The sequence below is a fragment of the Myiozetetes cayanensis genome, unplaced genomic scaffold (genome assembly GCF_022539395.1).
Source record: "Myiozetetes cayanensis isolate MyiCay16 unplaced genomic scaffold, myiCay2020 scf1, whole genome shotgun sequence".
Lineage (NCBI taxonomy): Eukaryota > Metazoa > Chordata > Aves > Passeriformes > Tyrannidae > Myiozetetes > Myiozetetes cayanensis.
In genome coordinates this window covers 27,556,768-27,572,651 of record NW_026086604.1, presented here as the reverse complement: position 1 = coordinate 27,572,651, position 15,884 = coordinate 27,556,768, and the positions used below count along the sequence as shown (strand labels likewise).

The 15,884-nt window shown below is 40.2% G+C and overlaps 1 protein-coding gene across 2 annotated transcripts in view; it reads right to left on the bottom strand.

Annotated features, from left to right (window-relative positions):
* ZNF704 (zinc finger protein 704) overlaps positions 1 to 15,884 on the bottom strand; it is a 101,648-nt gene that overhangs the window by 20,499 nt on the left and 65,265 nt on the right. The window contains exons 4-7 of one of the 2 annotated variants that reach the window (XM_050332944.1): positions 14,122 to 14,354; positions 10,349 to 10,449; positions 7,513 to 7,774; positions 2,921 to 3,025 (exon numbers count right to left, since the gene is read on the bottom strand). In XM_050332944.1, coding sequence (XP_050188901.1) covers positions 2,921 to 3,025; positions 7,513 to 7,774; positions 10,349 to 10,449; positions 14,122 to 14,354 — 701 coding nt within the window. The remainder of the gene's footprint in view (positions 1 to 2,920; positions 3,026 to 7,512; positions 7,775 to 10,348; positions 10,450 to 14,121; positions 14,355 to 15,884) is intronic. The other variant, XM_050332953.1, reaches the window with a different exon arrangement.

Below are 15,884 nucleotides of genomic sequence, written 5' to 3'. Positions count from 1 at the left end.
CTGTCACTGGTCACAGAGAAGAGATCAGTGTCTGCCCCTCTATTTCCTGTCACAAGGCAGTTGTAGACTGCAATGAGGTCTCCCTTCAGCCTCCTCCAGGCTGAACAAACCAAGTGACCTCAACCTCTTCTCCTCCTTATGACTACAACACTTCTAAATAAATGCCTGTGTTTAGATGCTGTGAATACCCCCAAGCCTGAATCAGCCACATACTGAACCCCGACTGGTCCAGCTGTATGTTTGGCTTGTTTAGAGGCACTCAGGAACCTGCTGATAAGCACATTCACATTCACAAAGGCCTGTCAGTGCTGTTCTGCTAAAGACTGTCCAAAAGCAAGGGCTTAATGTGAGTCATGATGTCTGAACACCCTGGTTCCCAGGAAAGCAAGCAGGGAGTGCTCAGGGTCATTGAAATTCAATGTCCACAGGAATGAATGTGGAAACACTACAGTATGTGTCAAAAAAACCAAAACACAAAAGGAGACTATTTTGAAATTCTGTCTCTCTTGTGGACCTAATTACTGACATACATGTCTAGAAGAAGACTGCTCAAAACCAGGATACAAGAGCCTTCTAATGGGTCAAGGGCAGAATGGCCCCATTCCAACATCACTAGTAACATGAAAAAATGTGTAGACCTACGCACTTTTGTAAATCTGTACCTAATCTTTTCCTGCTCAGTAGTTTGTCCAGACCAAAAAAGTATTCCAAAGCCATTTTAGAAAACTGCTTGAATAAATATTAAGGGTCAGGCAAAAAGTAATGGTTTGGACTTACTCTCTGAAGTTCCCTTGGATGCTACAGACTTGCGTCTAATCCCAGGATCTGTGTATGTACACAATGGTATGAGTTTATAGCATGCTGACTCTGTCACTTAGTCTGGGCTTAAATAAACACCATCAGAGGAGGAGAAAATCCCCTATAATAAAGCTTTTCTAAAGTAGCTACACTCCATGTAAGAGTGGGAATTAAAAGAGCCCCGTTGTTATATAGCAATATCTAATTTACTTTGAAACAGGAGAAATAAAACTTTCATTTAATATACTGGTATTTATTTAACATCATTTGGCATCTGTACCCTCACTTACTGCACCTAATTTTTCACTGCAGGCAAGCTTTTGTAATTCATAAATGATCGCGCTGATGACAGAATAGTCAAATGTGTGCAAACCTAAAAGATTTTTTTCTTATTACTTTTTTCTTTGTTGAACAGCCTTATAAATGTTGTTAGAGATGTAATAGCAATTTATATGGTTCCCTGAGCAGTTTATAATTCTGCATCAGTGCTTCCCCAGGCTTTTGTATTGGGAGTATTTTCAAATTGTATTTAAATCACTGGCATCTCCATACAATTCTCAGAAAGTGATTTGGCATTTCTTAAATTCTTTTGAGAACTCTCTAGTCTACAGCCACTGATCAGTGTTGTTGCCTGAACAAGTAAACTCGATATGTACATGTCTAATCCTGTCCTCTTAAGTTTCTGATTTACAATTGGCTAATTGCATTTTTAGATTCCTGGCACCAGTTTTTGCTACACCACAAAAGGAGCCAGTTTCATAATTACTCCGTATCAACCCCATTGTTGGGAAATCAAATTCTCAGGGAACTTTGCAGATAGCACGCTCTGTCAAGGCACTCTTGTTGAAATTGCTGCCAGCATGATGTCTTTCACTGTTAGTTGTTCCTTGATGGAATTTAATAAATATTCATTGGCAGAGTGCATTGTAATTGATTCAGCCACTTTCATTTTTTATCAGCTCTGCAGGATGCCACAGCCTCTGCAGAAAATCTCCAAGATTTGCCAAAGGTTGACAGTAAGAAGCTTTGGAGATTCACTTGGTGAAGAGAAGGGAGGGAAATAGTATCTCTTATCGCCTTGTCTAATATTCGCTGTCATGAGAAAAAAAGATGTATGGTTCTTTGGATAAGCAATGTGCCTTATATAACACACTTTAAAAATTCACAAATTCATAAAGTGAAATATTAAATGAGATGTTATGATATCAAAAAGGTTTATGATTAGAGAATATAAATTTATAATGAAAAATTATTTCCAATAAAACGAGGATACATTACATTACTATCTATTTATATTTATTATAGAGATTTTCCACTATTCATAATAGTGATTTATATTGTTTTTTCAGCATTCTCCATGCCAGGCACTAGAAGCCGAATCCCTCCGAACTCTTCATAAAGGTTTTTCACTCCCTCTCCATACCCACACCTACAGCATGTATGGTTAGGGCCACTGGAAGTCTATGTTTAGGCAAACACTGCATTTCTGCAGTCCTGTCCATGGAATCAGGCTTTTTTGAGGAAAGGGTCAGTGTTAAATTTACATCTAATACATCTTCATTAAAAAGTTGTCAAAGTGCAACATATATTAATATCAAAATGCAATAGATATTGAATGCATTTTCTGTATAAAACAACAATTTTCTGCTATCAGTAGGGGTTACCTATCTGAAGCCTCCTAAAGCTGGACTTTGCGTTTCATCTTACTTTTTCTTTCAGTTGCCTTTCAAGAGTCCATTTAGGTAACAGCCCTACTGCCTGAATCCAACTGGCCTGTTAGCATAACCATCACCTCACTCATTTTCCATCTAGTTTTTTAAGAAAAGGAGCACATAAGTGCCAAGCTTTTCATATATTGGAATGTTTTGTAAGCATATAGTTAAAAAAATATACTATAGATTAACTTCTTTTTTTGTAGACAGTGATGCAAAAAAAAAGTAAATGTACTGAATTAAAGAGATTGACAAAGGTGTTAAAACCAGCCATGTTGGCAAACTGAGGCATGAATTTAATTTATTTCTTTTTGGTATCTGTTATGTCACATTTACTTCTACCACTACACACTGTGAAACAAAACAAAAAGATCTAAAACCTTTTCCTTCTTTTTTTGATGTTCACTTACTGGAATGCCGGTGAAGGTAACTGGAGGCGACTGCCAAGAGATGCTAAAGCTACTGCCATTGGGAGTGAATTTTGCTGACCCTGGAATGTTCACCGGAGGAGTGGCCTGTGTGAAAAGAAAATATTATTCCAGCAAGAAGAGCCATTCTTCTTCCAAAGCATTTCTAAGGATCTTTCACTCCTCAAAATGGTAAATCTATGAGAGACTTCCCAAGGCAGAAAAAAACTACATGGTGACAAGCATTTTACCCTTATGAGACGGATAATGATGGATAAGCCAGTAAGGAAGGGACACAGTTATATTTATATATCATTGCTCCTAAACCTTGTTTAGACAAAGATGATCGCTCTTAGCTTCTAAAATAATGACAGCAAGAAGCAAAAAATACTACAAATGATCACCTGTTCCACGGTGATGAACAAGGCCGTACTTAAACTGACAGCAGCTGGTTTACACAACTGAAGTGTGGATAGTGAGGCTTCTTGGACAAACCCAGTCAACAGTAAGGCCTGGCCATTTCTGGTTTATCAGATAAATGTTAACAATCATCCCAATTAAAACAGTCCTTCCTATGAAACAAGGAGCTGAAAATTGTCCTGGGGATCCAAAATCAGCTCTTAAATAGTAAGCTGAAGCAACTATTTAAGGACTCCTGGGGTCCTTGAACTTTTATGATCTTCCCATCTAGGATGTAATACCCAGTGCTGCCCTGGGGTGCAAAACACGATAATCTGAGCTCAGATAGTTGTGCATCTTTCATTTTGTGCCTTTTCTTTGGTTTTCTCACTGGATTATGAGTCCTCAGGAATTCTTTCCTGCCTCCTTTTGAATCCCATTTACTTTTCAGAATCAGGAAATTCAGAGCGGTGAAGCTACCCTGCATAGCAGGAGTGTGAGCAGCCACCATGAACACAGGCTCACTCTGACCCTTGAATTTCAGGTTTTTTACATCACAAAAAAAAAAATCTCTCCTTAAACTTATTAAGAACTTGCTAAAATGAGTTTTCACTTCTGGCTTTCAGTTGCCTGTGCCTGACAGTGCTGCAATACACTCATTTAAGTAGTGTTTGTGTTTGAGGCTGCTGAAATTGTCTCACTGCTTCAGGGGAGAGAGTTCTTTCCTGAGCTGCCGGGCACAGAGGAGTGATGACAAACTACAACCTGATACTCCCCACTAATCTTCAGAGTAAACAAGTGCTGAAGCAATCCCCTGGAGTCTCTCCAAGGAAAAGTAAGTGAGACCACCAGATGCCTCCATGTAGAGCAGCAATGCTCCGTGGGCTGTCGAGCCTGCTGACAGCTCCAAGAGAATCCACACAGGCATGCAGAGCAAACATCCGCTGAGCTCCATAAAATATAAAACCTTTGCTGAAAGGTATCAAGAAAATCTGGCAACTCCCCTGTTCAAACAGGACAGAAAGAACTGGAGGAAGCTGGATGAGCACTGAGATGGCATTGCCTCTGCTCAGTATCCCACAGGGGTATCAGCTCAAACCTGGGGTCACAGCACAGCAACTTCCTCAGGTATTTGAAAAAGACCTGAAAGGGAAATCCTAGATGCTGAAAGAGCCTGCCCATAGTTCCTCTGTAGCTAAATTTAATACGTACAGGCACAAGTTTTATAAAGAAACACAAAGTATGTGAAGTTTAAAATCAACATTATTCGCAGTTGCCTGAAATACCACAGTGCTCAATTCTTTTTTCTCAGTGCCTAAATGTCTACATCAGACATGATCAGACTTAGTCAACCACCTTGTTCACTTGTTTCCCAGATGCGCATCTTTGTTCATCAAGCACTGTCCCCTTTTTTAGGTTACCATTTTAGACAATCTCTTCCATGAGGTACGCAACCATAACATTACAATGAACTGAAGAGTTTCTATACCCCAACTTCGCTTTGCTTAGAGACCTCCATCTAATTTCCAATCAAAATATATTCAAGGGTAACTTACAGTTATTTTTTGTGCCAACACTGTCCTTATATTTGAAATAACACATACTCATCCTCTTCCCCTTTCACACTTGTCCTCTCACTTTCTTCCCAGGCAACATCACATCCTCTCCTCACCCCTGCTTGCCTGAGGTACCAGTCCCTGGGCTGGAGATGCTGTCCATGTCCTCTCTGCCCTTCTTCTTCAATGCTGATGACTTACTTTCTACCTCTTCTGATTGGAGCCCATCACATTGAATTTGGTTGACCAGAATTCTACTCAGGATCTTAGCTGAAGTTATATGTGAGTCTTATATAACAGCATTAAAATTCCCTGTCTCTCCTAGATATTTCTTACCCAAGAGAGCTGACAACTATTTTTTTTCCCCTTCACAGCTCTACTGTTGTTGGCTCATGGTCATTCTGTGCTTGATTAATAAACAGAGGTGTCCTTCTCACATAATTTTCTAACTACCCCAGTTTATAGCAGAAAAATCTCATTCGTTCCTTAAGTGCATGTTCTGACATTAAACTGCATCCAAAACCTATTATTCTTAAGATCACCCATGTAAGCATGATATATAACTCCCTTACTGCTGATTTTGTTATCAGCAAACTTTATTATACTATTTGTGTAGTACCAAAAATGATTTAATGAAAATGACGTCAGGGCCAAGAACAGCTTTTCATTCAACTCCACTAACATTCAAAATAACTCACTGCTGTTCTTCGTGACTTTCCAGCTCTCTCTCCTACACTAAATTTAATCTCTAGCATAACAAATACTGCTTATATGTTTTAAGATCAAATGCTCTCCTTCAATCCAGAAGGATTTGTTCTTCTATACTGCTTCCTAGACTGTTCTAGTATCATCTTTCTCTGGGGTTCCTCCACTGCAGTTAACTTCAACAGCAGTACTTACCATAACTTCTTCAATTATTTTTCTAAATTTTTCCTCACCCATAGGACTGGGTCAGAGAAGAGTGTCAGGACTTGCCTGCTCACTTCCTGTTTATACCTTTCTTACTGCAAGTAGTCTACTTGACAGTTTCCAGTCATACAGGAAATAGCAATTAACAGATACTGTTTAGGATTCTTGCGATCCAGCTTTGGGGTCCATATTCTTTTTTTTTTTTTTTTAATAGGAATCCTGGGATGAACATTATTTAGCCTCCCTTACCAAAGTTCCTTGAGCTGTGAATTTTGCCTCTTCACTCCCAGTGTTTCCACTTTCTCCTCTGGCTGGTGAGAGCTGAATCTCCACCCTCCCTCCTGGCTCTTCCTGCAGGACTAGAGGGATCCCGGCACAGGATACCACTGACCTGCTCTGCAGAAGCTGCCTCGCTTGCAAGGACAGCCTGAATGCTTGAGTAGGGACCTTGCCTCCTGATTACAAATTGAAAGCTGTGAACAGTGTACTCTTTCACTCCTCACTGATGAAATAAAGTCTTGAAACCAGAGCAACTTGAAAAGGAGACATGGCTCAAGCACCTGTAGTCTCACGTTATGGAATACATCAATTCAAATGCAATTTGAGTGCCTTAAACACTTGAATTAGGATTCCCTTAGTCAAGTACTTTACTCAGAGGCTGCTTATCAAACAGGATAATGTGAATCTCCAAAGAGCAGCACAAGTAGACCGTCACTACTGCAAATCCCAAATGAAGTAAGACTCTTCTCAGTAGCCTAGACTTGGTGCCTCACTCTCTGAGACAGGGCTTCAGCTACATTGAGATAAAGTCCTTCTCCTAGTTGGCTTGATCAGTCCCCAGGTTGGTGTGTTACATGATGCAGCTTCCACCTGAGATATCAAGCTTCAATGTCTAAAACAAGCCTGTGAATTCTGTATGGTTCCCTCTGGCCTTTTAGTGGGTCTGTTCCAAACACACAAAGGTTTTATCTGCACAATGCCGTATATCAAAGTTATTGCATCTGATAAATTTAACAGAGTTAATTTCTCGGGTGCATACATAGGTCATGGACCACACTACTTCAAAGCCTCTACCCCTCTTTTCTCATACGGTATCCACCCCAAAACATGTCAAATTTTAGTGCACTATTAAAATAATGCCTTCTGTCCAAACTTAGTTGGAAGGTTTTGGTACAGCAATTTTTGCCATTTGAAAAGCATTACCTTTAAGAGTAGGAGGATACCATCTATGCCTTTTCTTTCTTCTTGCTCTACTTCACATATGCAAACTGATACCTCACACTGTACAAACCAAGGAAATTAATTGTTCCTGGCATCCCTCACGCACTTGTCTACACACACATCAAGTACCAGCAGAGCTGAGATGAAGACTCTGTGAGGGATTCACCTGATTTAAGTATTTTTACAATGCAGAAGACCACATCTGAGCACGGCACCTTGTAGTGGGATCACGGAGCAATTCTTCTCAACCTAAAGTATGCACCTATGTGTGGCTGGATAAACAGCACCCAAAATCTACAGTGGGCACATAAACAAACAAACAATTAGCTCAGAAGCAGACATCTACGTTTAAATGAAATAGCCCCCTTGGGCTGTCCTTGAAAACTTTCCAGCCCATTAAAATCAATGGCTTTCTAAACTTGGCTCCTTAAAACCCAACACTGTGATCTGACATTTCTTTATTTATTCATGGCATCACTGTAGTTCTTGGAGCTCACTGACTGGCATTACCTGGTAAGCATGGTCCGTGTGTACGAGGTAGAGGTTGGTAGGAGCTGAGCGGCTCAGAGGTGTCATCAATTTAGTCTCAGTTTTGGCACAGGAAGTTTCAGGACGGATTGCATCTTGGGTGGGAAAGGAAGGAGGAGATGCTAAAGATGGAGAGACTGGGGAAAGACTGCTTAAGCCATCAGCTACTGAGTCCGTGTTGAGCCTGATTTCTGTATAGTAAAAATCCTCCTCTCCATCACTGTAGTCAGACTCTCCTATACGTCTGTATCAAGACAAAGAATGAAGAACTGATTAAATAAAAGCAAAAGTGCCAAGGTAAATTTTTAATTCTAGATGCATGAGCAAATATATTCATATTGTAAATAAATTAATATTCGAAGTTTCAACCCTACCTACTTTATCAGCATTCTGGCTGCAGGGAAGGGGCAGAGGAAAAGAAAATCATCTAGTCTGAGGGAAAAGAAGTAGGAATTACTTTTTTTTTCTTTCTGTGTTACTCGTGAATAATTCTTTGACCTTGGAATAGATGTTTGACTCCTTCATCTTAAATATCACCTTCTCATTCCTAAAGTTAACAAGAACCTCAATGCATTCTGACTTTGGCAATGACAGAGCAGCCACAGAATGACAGGTAAAGATAACAGACACAGGCAAGATATACTTTATTAATGTTACAGCAAATAATATGTAATCTTGTAATAAGTTACTTAAATAGACCAGACATAGTTATGGCTGTCATTCACCATAACTTTCCTTAGCATAACATGAAAATTTGCTAGAAAACATGCTCACCATGCAACTCACTGAGATACAGGTAGAGAAGGGACTTACACAGGCTGGCTTGCAAGGGCTAGGGCTTTCTGGTCCAGAAGCAGACTTGTTGAAGGAAGGGATGTAGGTTTAATTGCCTTAACGTTTAATCTGCTGCAGGTTTGAGTGCAAACACTAGCACTGAAGCAGCCAATCAAATGTCTATTGTAGCACATTCATAAAATCCACACGCTATACGCAGGTAACTCACAGCTCACACGTGTATTTCCTCCCAAATCTTCCATACAGGAAATCTGAGAGCTCTAAGTGTCTTCCTGCCTGCATGTCCATATCAGGGCTGAACACTGGTCTCCCTTTTCCCGTGCATGTACCCCAAAACCATCCCCTAGCCAGTTTTTCAGCCTGCTTGCCTGTATACCTCTACCTGGGGTCCTCTCACCACCTTACTCAATAGACTAGTTGAGAGAGCATGGATCCAGCAGGTTTGAAAGGCTCTACCAGAAGTACCATCTATCAGAGTGTAACTAGCTACTCACCAAAACTCCTCTCTCAGCAAAATTACTAACTCCAAATTCCAGGAAAGTTCTGCGGTTTACTTCTCCCTCTCCTATGCCACAAAAAGGATGTCCCCATAATATAAAGGGCACAGCTATGTTCCTAACTGCATTTTGAGAGAGATTTTCTCTGTTTCTGATAGCCTTACTCTTAAACCCAACAATAACTGCTATGACCTTTTCAAGACTATCCTGAGCTCCACATCAGATTAACTCCACATGGTCACTTTAATTTTTAAGCAGTGGGTAACACAGGCCCACACAACAAAGATGGATTTTCACATACCTAACAGGAGAAGAACATGAGTCTCCACTGTAACTATGTATGAGATAGCTAGATTGCTCAGTAAACTGCACAGGAGACTTCAGTTGCAAACTAAAGCTCTGAAACAAACTTGTATCCTAAAAGATTCATTTGCTTTTGCTTCAAGTACCATACCCGTGCATCCTGGTTTTGGCTGGGATAGTTTATTGTCTTCTGAATAGCTGGTACAGTGCTGTCTTTTGGATTTTGGATGAGAATAATGTTGCTGCTGAGCAGGACTTTTTGGTTTCCTGTGCTCCAACAGCGAGCAGGGGCACAAGAAGCCAGGAGGGAGCACAGCCAGGACAGCTGAGCTGAACTGACCAAAGGAATATTCCATACCACAGAATGCCGTGTTCAGTATATAAACTGGAGGGAGTTGGCTGGGAGCCACCAATTGCTGTTTGGGGATGGGCTGGGCATTGGTCAGTGCGTGGCAAGCAATTGTATTGAGCATTACTTGTTTCTTTTGAGTTTTATTCCTCTCTCTCCTTTTCATTACAATTATTATTATCATAATTATTATCATCATTAATGTTATTAGTTTTAATTTTTTTTCAATCATTAAAACTGTTCCTACCTCAACCCATGAGGTTTATTTTTTTTCCTTTGATTCTCCTTCCCACCAGAGAAGGAACAGGATATTGAGTAAGCGGCTGCATGGTACTTAGTAGCCAGCTGGGGTCAAACCATGACAACACGGAATTGCAGCTCAGTTTCTTTTTTTTTTTTCAGGTTTCTTAGGTGCTTTGTGGTTTTGGGTTTTTTTTTTGGCATTAATTTTTTTTGGTTTTGCATTAATTCAACTCAGAACTGGTGCAAGCACCTGGCCTAATGTGAAACAAAGCTGGAAAGTATTCATGCAAGACCCTGAAATGTATCTTCCACACAGTGTCATCCTGGACGTGATGTGCACACAGCACGTACCATGTAAATGCCACTGAGCTGTGAGGCTGATAGGGAAGTGCAGTGTGACCTAGAGCTGTATCTGACCTTCTAGCAAAGTTCACAGAACTTCAGAAAAGAAAGTGCCTCACTGCTGGAATAAGTTCTCATTCGCCTTGACCCACTACTCCACCAATTCCTCGGAAACACAGGAATATGAGACAGAAAAACCAAGGACAATCCAAATCATCTCCCCAACCAAGTGTAAGTGCTCCCCTGCTAGACCAAATCCTTTAGACTTCCGAAGAGACTGCTCTCTTACCCAAGGTGAATGGTCCGTATGTGTTTCTGAATCCCTGCAGCTGTGCTCAGTACCTTCCCACAGTTTTTCCACAGGCATTTGAACATCACCTTCATGGAGTTCTGAAAATTATGAATAAAGCATGATTAGATATATGGAAGTTGTATGGATATTAGGTAATATTTCTTCACTGAAAGGGTTGCCAGCATCAGAACAGGCTGCCCAGGGAAATGGTTGAGTCACCAGCCCTGGAGGTATTTAAGATGTGTAGATGTGTAGCCTGGGAACATGATTTAGTAGTGGACTTGGCAGTGCTGGGCTATCAGGTGGACTCGATGATCTTAAAGGTCTTTTCCAACTTAAACAATTCTGTGATTCTATAATTATATGAAGATAAAAGAAAACCAAACCATCTGAAACAGATAAACAATTACCAAACACTGTGAAGGTTCCTCCAAATTAGTGATGATCTAATAGTTTCTGTCAAATGTGTCACCCTACTGAATTCAACAGAATCCCAGTGAAAAGCTGCAGGAGCAGCTTGTGACAAAACTTTACCTCTATTTTACCTATTACACTGGCAAAGCTTTTCATTTTAAGTTCCAGTTTGTCTCTCCACTAAAGGACGTAGATGAGATAAAAACTGTCTACACTTCTTTCAAAAAAAGAAAACAGGTGAGGACTTCTCATTTAATGCAAAGCACCTTCTTAAATTCAGGTCTTTCTAAAGCAAGCTCGTATAAATGTTTCCAATAATGGAATTTGCAAAATACAGAAAATATTGTGCCAGAAAACCATAGCTTTAGCCTCTGCTATGTCAATATTCATGCATAAGCTGGAAAAAACTGCTTTTATTGCACTCAGAAGCTGCTGTTACCCTTATTTGGACAAGAGAATGAGAAGCCACCTGGCTGTGTTCAATATGTAAAAGAAAAAAAAGTGCATGTTCTCATTTTAATATTCTTTTTATATTTTTTACTATAACTTCATTGATCTAAACTGAGTTATCACTGATATCATTGTTATCATTGACCTAAACTGAGTTATTTAGAGCACAGCCAACAAGGTTATAAGCATCCCAATCTTAGATGTTTTGAAGACTGGAGAAAACCAGTCTTAATGTAAAGCACACTGTGTGGTAACAAACAACACAGATGTTGCAGAACTCGGAAGATATTTAAAAGCTAATTTTACTCAAACATGAAACCAATTTTGTACATTTTAAATTTCAAAAAATCTAAATAGTCTATACTTCTCAAAAGTAATTTTCTCTGACTATTACAAAACACATTATTAACATCAGGAAGACCTTCAAAATACAGTATTACTATTATGTAATTTTAGTTACATGTAAGAGTAGGTGAATATCTTGAACAAAAGTTAACTTGGTGCTTTCTTCACTTTGGACCCTTTGGAACTGCATGCCAGTGGATAGTTTCAGCATTTGCTAAGAAGTTGATGATTAGAATATAACTTACAAAAAAATAATCTCAGTTGATAGGCTTTCTAAAATATACGTTGATTGCAGTAACATTCTCATGCTAGACTTGTCAGTCTAACATCTGTTTGAAAGTATGGTTGCTAAGGGATTTGGGACTTGAGGTACCTGATCACAGTGTTTATATGAAAAACTTGTACTTTGGCATAAATTGCACATAAATTCCATCTCTATTCTTTTATTTCATGATACAACTATCATTCAAATAGATACAGAATTCCTTTTCCCCTCCAATTAAATATAATTTATCTAGCAATTCTGACCAACACTTTTCTTACTTTTATAACATAATACTAAATACTACTGTCAGCTCAAAACCACACAACCAACCACCAACTATGGCAACAAGATGAAGGCCATGCTTATCATTTAGGTTTTAGGAATTCCAATGTGACATCACGAACACCCTGTGCATCTTTATGAACACAGAATGGTTTAACATCCATCCTCAACTTGAGGGCGAAACCATTTTCCTAGCTCCACTAGGGTTTTGATGCCACAAGATCCTTAACTGTCAGTGCTAGGAGTTTGCAAAAACCAGTGCATTTTAACATAGTCAAGTGAGAGCTCACTGAGTAGAAATAAAGAACAAAACCCATGCTTCCATTTCTGACTAGTCCAAAAATTGCCTATTCAGGTTTAATGTTTTATTTAAGAAAATAGTGGAACATAAATGGTTTGGTGAGGAACAACTATATTAGTGGAAACTTTTAAGCAAACAACTTTCTTAAAGGGAAGTGCCTCCTAACATGACATTCTCCAAACATGAAATGGAAGAAACTTTACTGAGTAAAAGTACGGTTACCAATCACTCTATTTACAGGCTTATTCCTTCTGACTTTTGCAGCCCTGAAGAAGAAATAACCTGAACATTTTTATTTCAGCTTCTAAAGGTGCAAAGTTGTACTTAAATCAAGTATTCTGCTGGGGCCAGAATAAAAAAACCTGCAGGAAAGCAAGTTAATTTATAAAACAAATTTTGGCATGGAATGTTATTGTTTATCTACACAAAACATTTGCCATACAAAGCAAAATCCCTGTGAACCAGAACAGACAGTGTAACAGACCTATAGTGGGTGCATTAATAGAAATATTTGAAAGCAACTTAGAAAACAATAAAGATGGCAGCTGCAAACCCATCTGTCTCATCACAGCTGAGCAGTGAGAGTGATGCGACTAAGATGAACATTAACTGAGAAGCAGAAGGCAAACCAGCACACTTCTGCACCCCTACTCTCCTGTCCCACATGCCCCCGAATCATCTGTCTTTAGTTTAACAGTCAGCTATAACTACTAATTTATCGTAACAGAGGTGTCCTCCAAAATACTTTTCCTTCTTAGCAAGACACACAAACATTTTAAAATCCTCTCCCACGATCAAGGGAAGAACAGCACGGGTCAGCAAATAAGCAACTTCTGGAGTAAAAGGATAAATCTGAACAGGTTTAAACGATCATTAAAACTTCTTCCTGCTGGTGATGAAGCAATTAACTGTCTCAGACTGAGCCAGAAACAAATTCACTAAGGGGAATAAATTCTCTGTTTTTTCTCCTTACAAAAAGCCCTTTTTCATCTTGGTATGTAAAAATCTGTCCTGTTGTGTTGGGAGGGATGGAAACTTGGACTAGTGCCATCTCTTTGTTTTCTTTTTCTTCCAGAGGAGCTTGCTTGCTAGCATAAGAGTGCTTTTTGGGGTTAGTTTTGGACCTTTCTTTTTATTTTACATCATGTTTTATTTAGTCTGCTTTTGCACTCTGACTGAGGATAAATTTGGCCAATGCTAATACTCTATCAAAAGCCACCAAGCTGAGCTCTCTCTCTCTCCTTCTTTCACTCCATATGTTTGTGCAGAGAAAGCTTCACAGTATTAAGGTATCTGACATGCTGTCAGACAAACAGCACTTTCAGGGAACAAGGATTATTAAGGCCATATCCAGTTTCTGTGATGACATATAAATGCTGCCTGTTGCATTCTGCACACAGAGAATTTGTCAAAGCAGGACAGAAATCCCATGAATGGCCAGAGGCAACACCTTCTGGAAATAACTCTAGTGTTTCCTGAGCAGGAGGCTCTGTAGAACCTCACCATCTGCCAGGAAGTATGTGGTGCTGACGGCAGCATGTGTGTGCAGGAGGTGACCAGGTTGAACGAGACACAGTGACTAGGCTAAGTACCTATGTTAACTGGATGCCAAGGAAGAATACAGAGACAGAGTTACTGGGTGATTTCTCACAGCAAAATAAGCCTATCAACATCCTATCTGCCCATGGGTATGGAATTTAACATGAGGCTAACCTTTCTCTTCCTAGGGATGGGTTCATCGAAGAGAAGGTTGCTTGTTTCACCTTCATCAATACCATCATCTGGCTGGGAAGGTGTCCGAAAAGTTTTGAAGCTATCAGCTGACAGAGGTGGAGATGGGGTGGATGGGTTGGACTGGTCACTGGGAGCATTCCAGCTCCAGTATCCACTGCTGCTGGTACTAGAAGGCACAAATCCTCCTTCTTTCCAAGATCCATTCAGGGATTCTGTCAAGAAACAATAACAACCATCATTACAAGAGTATCACTGTTTCAGGGCTAAGGAGCTCTTTTTTCTAAGGCTTAGATGCCATGTTGATAATTAACTGCATGTTCAATAAAGGAAAGTGAATGCATTGGATGTAGAAAGGACAACCATATCTATCCCACTGCACACGAATTACATATTCCACATTTGACTTTTTCTTTTTTTTTTAACAAACAAACAAACAAAAAAACAAAGACAAAGTAAAACGAAATGCTGGGTTTGGAAAAATAACCTGTTCTGGAGCATAAACAGCAAAAAATAGTCAGATACTGCATGCATGATTAAAAGAAAATATTTAAATTGATCTTTAGAGGTCCCTTCAAACCCAAACTATTCTGTGATTCTAAATATATCCTCAACTTTTAACAGGAACACGTGACTGTAGTGGGCCTGAGAGCGAGCCCCACATGGCCAATAGGAAAGGGGACGTACACTCTGAGCCCCAGAACGCTAAGCAGATCTGCAAAAACATGATCATCATCCCGGTATTAAAACATGAAAGAAAACCATAATTATACTCTATCGTCTCATAATCTCTCAGTACACACGCCTCCACCTACATGAGGTGGCATGTATCCCTTGGGATACCCCATTTTCTTCATACAGGTGTACTGATAGGCGTCTGGTTTCAGAAGTGGAACATACAGACATTGGATCACCTCCACACCTACTCCCTGGAGGAACCGCCTCCTCACGGCAGCAGTTCCCCTGACATGAGGAGGTAAGCAGACACAAACCAACAGGTTACACTCTACAGCACTGTGGGAGGGAGTAACAGCACTGCTCGCACAGTCCGAGGCACAGCTTGAGCCACGCTTCACATGCTGAGGTCCTCAGGCACTGGACATTCACACGTCGCTCTTCCCAGCCCCTAAAGGGCTTTTGGCAGGAGAGGAGCATGTAGGTCATCAGCTCAGCAAAGGCGTGGCCTGAGCACATCCAGTGGTGCAGCCACAGGCAGCTCTGCCAGAAGCCCCAGGTTCTCACAGGGCTTGAGCACATGTGCAGGGACGGTTTAGGTGCGGCTTCTCCCTAACTCAGGCATTGGAAGCTGCTCCCAATGACACTGTAGGTGCTTGAGCATTGTGCAATACCTGACTTTGGAGCTGGCAAGCAAATAACTTCTTATCTGTTCATGGAACAACATTTAAGTGTGAGAAGAGTCTTTTCAAGCCAGTGCCTGCCTTTAAGAGTTCTGCAGAAGTTACTCCTTCACTCCTTCTCAATATCTTAGAGGTAAGTTAACTAATGATATCAGCAAGAAAGTGAGCTATCCAAAGCTTACCCCAAAACCATCAAATTTTTGTGGTTTTTTCCTCCTAATTCTGTTGGATTTGGATGAAATCCTAAATCATTAACATCAGCTGCTCACAAAACAGAATGCAGTGCCCGCTTGAGTAGGCAGCAGCCAAGTCCCTGAGTTACTGATTTACTGAGCAGGGCTATGCAGCATAAACGGGATCAACTCTCCCCTCTACCCCTCCAGTTCC